This window comes from Primulina huaijiensis, chromosome 15 (genome assembly GCF_012295235.1).
Source record: "Primulina huaijiensis isolate GDHJ02 chromosome 15, ASM1229523v2, whole genome shotgun sequence".
NCBI classification, from domain to species: domain Eukaryota; kingdom Viridiplantae; phylum Streptophyta; class Magnoliopsida; order Lamiales; family Gesneriaceae; genus Primulina; species Primulina huaijiensis.
Genome location: NC_133320.1, coordinates 5,096,363 through 5,103,943, shown reverse-complemented (window position 1 = coordinate 5,103,943; position 7,581 = coordinate 5,096,363). Strand labels below are relative to the sequence as shown.

Sequence of the window (7,581 nt, the reverse complement as noted above, 5' to 3'; positions counted from 1 at the left end):
TAAAATAAAATTATTTCAATTCTAAAATATTGTAAACTGAAGTCTAAAACTATGGATTTAAGTATTTATTATTCGATATAACCAAAAAAAAAAAAGATTAATATATATACATATATATAATATATGTATATAATCGTGGGACGAGTAAACTAAATCTCAGGACCTCTCTCGGAACCCTTTGATTGGGTCTAACCTGCACAGAACGTGATGAGGTTAACACGGAGCCGGGTTTAAACTCGATTTATTGTCATTCCTAAAATTATGATACTAAAAAATCGATATAATATACATATTTTGACACATTGATTTTTTTTTTTTTTATCTGTATCGCATAAAATTCAGCCCGAAGAAGAAAACCTGGATCCTACTGTCTACAAGGAATTCAACAACATTTACACTGCTTAACTGTATAATTGAGTTTAATTCTTGAAAGGTTGAAATGATGCCTCGAATTTAGCCACGCGATCGCAAGTACTTGAGGTAAGTTTCAACTGTATCCAAGCCACAAAGTCTCTTGACAGTAGGCATGGTCGCGGGGACATCTAGCACGAAAGTTGTATCAATCCCCTCGACTGCTCCCCAAGATTTGAGTTGTTTCCGAGCTTCTTTAATGGCTGCCCTCGTAGCGCAGTGAACTGATGCTGCTAGCACCAGCGGGGGCTCACCACAAGCTGCAACAAGATTTTATGACAAATGACAGGTCTAAATCTCCATATTGTTTCCTGGCTTACATTTCCTAGAAGAATTGGCCCCGTAATTTTTTAGGATCATACTTTCACGCAATTCACAAAATCAAACAAACAGCGATATTTTCCCATCTCTCCACGTTAGGTCGCCTCATTGATCATCTCATGTGTAATTTCTTAAGAAAAGGTTTTGCCTTCTCTCCGCTAGTGACAAATCATCGTTTTGACTTAAGCAAGAAACTTACAAGCAATAAACTTACCCTTTGACGAGAGAACACGTTTTTGGTTATGTCCGGTGTTAAGCACCTCGACATTGAACTGTTTAGGTATGGTGTCGATTGTTGGAATCTTGTATGTCCATGTGCTGTCTGCAACCACCAATCCATTTTCATTGACAAGGTATTCTTCAAGCATGAAAAATCCAAGTCCTTGGACAAATGCACCTTCAATCTGTCGAGTACAGATACAAGAGGAGGAGGACATGCATATGTGCATGCGTTAATTACATGTAAAGATCAGCAAATGATGATGGACTATAGAATCCTGAACATTGCAACTGTAATAATATAAATTTATTGCAAGATTTTGAAAGTATAAACCTGTCCCAAATCCACAGCTGGGTTCATGCTCTGGCCACAATCGTAAACAATATCTGACCTCAATATCGTTGTTCCTCCTGTCAGGATATTTATCTCTACCTGCAATATCAAGGGATTCTTACTTGTTATTCATTGGCTGTTGGTTGAAAGAGTAGATTCTATGGTGGAACAAGATGGGTCCAAAGGAGGCAAATTTACCTCACTCACAGCTGCACCGTGAGTCAAGTATTTTACAGAACTCGAATCAGGGACGAAGAATGAGTTTGCTGCCAAGTGTACAGATTGGTAATGTGCCTGCACACGGAAAGAAAAACAATCTAATCAAGAATATCCAATGGCTTAGTTTTATAAGCGTTTTGCTGATCAAACTTACAAACCTGAAGAATAAGAGCATCCCATTTCACAGACCCCATTTGGTCTTGTAAAGTTTTCTTAAGTGGGGCGAGTCTCTCGACCAAGACATCACAGCATAGTTTAACTGCTGCACAGCTCGATTCCGACGTAGTGCTACCAGCCGTAAAACCTCCTTGCACCAAGCTAAGAGTGTCAGATTGTACAACTCGTATTCTCTCGACTAAGTCTTCAGTTCCCTCACATTGTATGGAACTAAGTGCATAAGCAGTTACTTGTTTCACCTTTGTCCAAAGCCCCTGGCCTAGTTCTATGCCTCCAACTTCTACAACAATTGATCCGTCCCAAAGAATACTTACTTTCCCTGGAGCTCCTCTTACAAGAACTTCATTCACAACCGGTACACGAGAAATACCTCTTTTACGCCACATATTGCTGTGATTAAACAGTTCTATGTTCTCAATCCTTTCGAGAAATCTTGATGATGTTGCCACCTTATCCCATATAGAAGGTAAAGTATACTCCACCAAGTCCCCAGCTGCGTCCCCGTAAAATAACTTAAGGCTTTCGTATGTATGAAGATTTTTATTCCTGACTAAATCTGGTTCCATTGACAACGATGATGCTACATGCTCTATGATAGCTTCGGCAATATAAGATCCCTGCACCTCCCCAGGCGCCCGCATAGCAGATTTGCTAGAGTGGTTTGTCTTGCACACTTTAAAATTAAATGATAATGCTCCCCAATCATACTTTTTAAGCGCGCCCGTTATGTTGTTTGGCATTACAGGGCTTATATCAGTTTTTATCCCTGCATTTATCAGTATGTCAAGGTGCAGAGCTGTGATCTTTCCATCTGATTTATATCCTACATCGTATGTTATCTTTATAGGATGTCTTCCTCCTGCAATAATCATATCTGTCTTTCGATCTAGATATGTTTTGACTGGACGGCGCAATGTATGAGCAGCAAGTGCGCATGCCGTAGCAACCTGGAAAGCAATCCACCATGAAAAAGTGTGTTGACTAAAAGAAGAAATATTATAATGTTCATTAATCTTACGGGAATTGCTTTTAGCGCCTTTCCCCCAAAACCTCCGCCTACTCGTCTTGTAATAACACGGACATTATGCTCTGGTATACCGAGACATTTTGCAATTACAATATGTGCAAACTCGGGGCACTGAATTGAAGAATAAACCACCATGCAGTTGTCTTCATCAGGAATTGCTAACGCGGATTGCGTTTCCATATAAAAGTAGTATTGTGAACCAAGTTTGATCTAGACATCCCAAAAGGCAAATAAAGAAATTATGAGTTAAACTATCTTGCAGCCGTTTATAAATAATAACATATTGGAACTAGAAGACAATTACTCCATAAAGTCATTACTCTGGTTCAAAAAAAAATTTTAATTGGGATTCGTGAAAGCACATGAAACAGCACAGCACAACAGACTATTTAAACAGAAATTTTTTGTGGTTAAAACATCTCGAAAAGATGGGAGTTTGGCCGGACACCTATCAGTTGATCTTTCAGGCAAAGATTTATAAAAAGCATATATGGTTGAGCCTGATGTCCAATTCAGACCAGGGTCCACAAAATGTAATGGTAATATTCTTAAACAGTACCTCAGCAGCGAGGATCCTGTGATCAGCTTCAGCCATTCCTTTCGAAAAATCACCAACCTTTGCCGGGTATAAAAAAGAAGGAACATCAAAAAAACTTGATCTTTCAACAGCCTCTTCAACAGTTAAAATGGGAGGATCCAAACCTTCCGTATCGTATTCAACAATAGCCATTTTGGCAGCCAGATTCGCATGCTTTTGGGTGTCTCCAATCTAGAAAAGATTTTGCAAGAGAGAAATTTCTTGTATAATTTCAGCAACTTCATGGAAACAAAATAAAACCGCGATAAAAGAAAAATGGAAATTACCACAAAAGCAATCAGGTCACCGGCGCACCTTGCAACATCCCCAGCAAACAAATATTCAGTACCAAACAGGGATTGAGCCCCTATATTCTCACCTTTGCTTGGTATATCTTTGACAGAGATGACAGCAGCAACCCCAGTTGGTAGTTTGTTGGACTTGAAAGAGACACCTTTAACTCGCACTAAAGGTTTATTGCTGTAAATAAATGCTCCATACAGGCAATCTGGGGGTGGTGGAATGTCATCCACAAACACGGCCTCACCTATAGATTGATGAACAAAATATCAGGGTGACGATAATTTCATCATCGTTCACAAATTGCAGACTAAATGACTTTGAAAAAGACTAAATCTTGGACGAAATCTATAACCAATAATCTGTATAATCAATGGAACAAAAAAAAAACGGAAAGGACACAACATACCAGAAGCTTGGATGGCAGCACCAAATTTTTTAATTGGTTCACCCACAGGATAATTATCTTTACTAGATTCTACAACCTGTTTTGCAGATGACAACAATTCTGGGTGTTGTATCCGACCATTATTGTGATCATTGTTACCATTTGCAGCTCCTCCCAGCAAAGATTTGCTCGAATCCTCAAATGATCCACAAGATTCAGAAGAACTAATAATATTTAAGCTATTCAGAAATTCAAAAAGAAAACCGACCGCTAGGCTTGACCTATAAGCAGCATGTGCAGTGCCCTCTCCAGATACCACAGCAGCTTTTATTGACTTGACTGCTTCATCGAGAACAAATTCAGTAAGTGTTTGTCCAGCCAGATATTCTTCAACTTTCCTCGCCCTCATTGCATGTCTTGTTCCATAAGCACCAAAAGATAACCGCACTTTATTTAAAAAAATGCCACTTTTATTTTGAGAAAAATCAGCAAAAAATGCAGCATTCAAGTAGGGCAACGCATTTCCAAGAAGCCGTGGTGCAGCTCGATACGTTTCAAAAGACAATTTTGAAGTAGTTTGAACTGAATCACTAACTCTTGTTGGTTCAAAAAATGGAATATGAACACTTATAAGAATTCCGTTCATGCCCAGAGGTGGCCTATACAAGAATTCTTCCATTGTAATTCTTTCGTGTTTTTGACCTGTCAGAAGACTGACACTAGAATCCACTGCGAGAAGTAAAGTAGCTATATCTGAGGGAAAATACTTCCTTTGTGCCATTACCAAATTGCCTCCTAAACTAGCGGAGTTCCTAACGAATCCTGTGCCAATTTTTTCCATAAGATTGGCTATGTTCATAAACGCAAGGTCTCCATCTGAGATGGGGTAGCCGTGATTTTCTGGCTTCAAATAACTTATAACCTTGGAAATCGACAAAGCTGCTCCAAGTTCAATCCCCGAGTTACCCTTTCTAATTGCTGAAAGCTCTGGGATATACCTCAGATCAATGTACCTGTCATATTCCACCGTTTCCTTATAATAAGCGTTACCAGTGTTTCCGACAACTAGCTTAGTCCGTCCACAATCTTTAACCAAATCAGAGTGCAACAAGTCTTGAAGCTCATTAATACTTACCGGACTAAACCAAGAATATCGTTTAGAATTCAAGAGCTTCAAGGACTTGTATCCATCTTTCAAATCTGAATATGAACATGTGTGATCCTTTGGATCATAAGGCGGTAATCTACTTACTTTAACTTCCTCTGACTCTCCCCTTTTCCAAAATGAATTAATACCCAAATCCTCCAAATCTACATCAGTAGCAAAACTTTTGCAGGCATCGGCAATGGGTCGATATCCGGTACATCGACAGAGGTTTCCTGTTATAGCCTTTTCCGCCTCAGAAACTGTCAGCTTGGAAAATCCATGGGGAGCTTGAGACTGTTTCTTCTTTTCAGCATTCACAAGTGCTGAAAAAAGTGACATGCACATTCCAGGGGTGCAAAAGCCACATTGTGATGCATGGAAGCCAGAAAATCTTTGATGGATCGGATGGAAACCATCTTTACTATTTCCAATGCCTTCACTTGTAGTAACTGAACAACCATTTATGCTGCAAAGAAGTGTAAGACATGAACTCACAGTAAAACTTTCGACCTGCTGAAGCATTGGATCATATTTCGACAGAACAACAACACAGGCTCCACAACCACCTGGAAAAAGGTCCAAATTGAAAGTCAAGATACAGCAAAAAACTTCAACAGCGTGAAACATCATGTTGATTAGATTTACAAGCAAACTCCAACTGGCTGTTCCCAGATTCATCGCCTCAAACCTGCCAACAAGTGGCCTAAATTGCAAATGAAAGATTAGAAAACAAAAGTACCAATAACCCAAAAATAGCTCTAACTCCCATACATTTGCACTAAAAGTAAAATATTTTGCAGAATTCTGATTAAATTAATCGAGTCTAACTATTGATCGCAAAAAGGACCATTTAAAAGAGTAAACCAGTTAACTCTAGCATTTTGTGTGAAAATAAGTCTTATAGTCTTATTCAGTTAAATTCAGACAAATCACCCAGATTTGAGAAAACAAAGATCAAAGAAGAATAGGCATGAAAACAGAATAATCATTCATCCAAATAAGCTTAGAAATAGAGGTTATCAGCGTTCTGAGAGTTGATAGACGACGCAGAAACTTGATACAGGAGAGCTCTTGTCAAGAATGACACACTACTCATATTACCGCGAAATACAGTCATAACAAAAAGAATCCAGTTCAATAACCTGGCATTTCTAAATCTATAAATTCAAACGACATATGACGCCCACGCAACTGTAGCTCACATCAAGAAGTAGCACAGAAAGCATGTGAATCCATGAACGTGAGCAACGCACACAAATAGCAATATTCGATAAGAACTCGTGTAAAGAATTAGCATTTAAAGGACCCTGAATGACGAATCTAACAACATAAATACACGCACATATAAAGTAATCAAAGAGATGAATTCGGTCGGTTCCAAACAACATTCAAAAGTAGTGAATGCTATTATATTACACATTCAAGAAAATACATATCCATATGACACGATTGAAAGGAACAGAGGAAGAACCCAAGTCAAGAATGAACAACTTTGCAAATAGTGTTGTCATTCAAAAATATTCCTTTTCGAATCAATTGGGTTTTGCTAAAGACACCAAAAACTTAAACTTTCTAATAAAAAAAACTAAGCTTTGACTAAAAAGTACTAGCTCCATAAGAATAAGCGGTAAAAGAACCATGAATCCAAAAAAAACATAGACGTACGAGAGGAAGATGCACACCTTCACCGCAGCCAAGCTTGACACTTTTAAAACGGGTTCTTGAGCGCAAAAACTCGAGCAAAGTAGTGGAAGGATCGATTTCAGGGACCTCAAATCTCTCTCCGTTGACAGTGAAAACCAGAGAACCGTCTTCTGGTGATGGCATCGCGAGTGGAGCTTGCAAATCCTCCAATTTTGTGGTGAGAAGACACTCTGAAAAGTGCAGCGTGTCGCTTTGCTCGCGATCAGAATTCTTGTAAAGCCAGGGAGAATCTTTTGACCGATGGACAGATTATAAATATTTTTGCGTTGCTCCGCTCCACTAGACATTTGTTTTTGGGTAACTTACGATTCAGTACCTCAAACTTTTCATTTTTGGTTTTAATACCCAAATTTCAAAATTTTTCCAAAATACCCTTTATCCTTAATTTAATTAAATTGCTTTTCTTTTTAAATTAATGGCACATCATGTTTCCGTAAGATAAATTAAATTTTTTACCTCTTTGACCAGAATGCCACCGGGTCACATCCACCGTATTTTACGAACTGCTCCTCACAGTCCAACCACACGATCGCAACCGATGGTTACAGACGCAGATTCCTTCAGCAGCACTTAGCACAACCTTAATTCGTTTCCTACCTTAAGGTGTACAGTAAAAGATAAAATTTTGAAAATAATACATGAGAGGGGCTAAGAGCTAAGATCTCTTTATTCAAACACAAACATCTTTTATTACATTGAAACCTCCTGTAGAGGAGGAGGAACTTGCTTAGCTACTTATAGTAGTCGAAACTTGAAA

The 7,581-nt window shown here is 38.6% G+C and overlaps 1 protein-coding gene across 1 annotated transcript; it reads right to left on the bottom strand.

Moving 5' to 3' along the window:
• Positions 1 to 227: 227 nt before the first annotated feature.
• Positions 228 to 7,093, bottom strand: LOC140958621 (abscisic-aldehyde oxidase-like). The gene is made up of 10 exons (XM_073416141.1): positions 6,803 to 7,093; positions 3,995 to 5,686; positions 3,573 to 3,832; positions 3,268 to 3,477; positions 2,700 to 2,918; positions 1,663 to 2,628; positions 1,484 to 1,579; positions 1,286 to 1,384; positions 947 to 1,136; positions 228 to 671 (listed from the first exon to the last, which is right to left on the bottom strand). Exons 1-10 carry the CDS (start codon positions 6,945 to 6,947, stop codon positions 454 to 456), a joined length of 4,095 nt encoding a protein of 1,364 aa, XP_073272242.1. The 5' UTR covers positions 6,948 to 7,093; the 3' UTR covers positions 228 to 453.
• Positions 7,094 to 7,581: the final 488 nt, after the last annotated feature.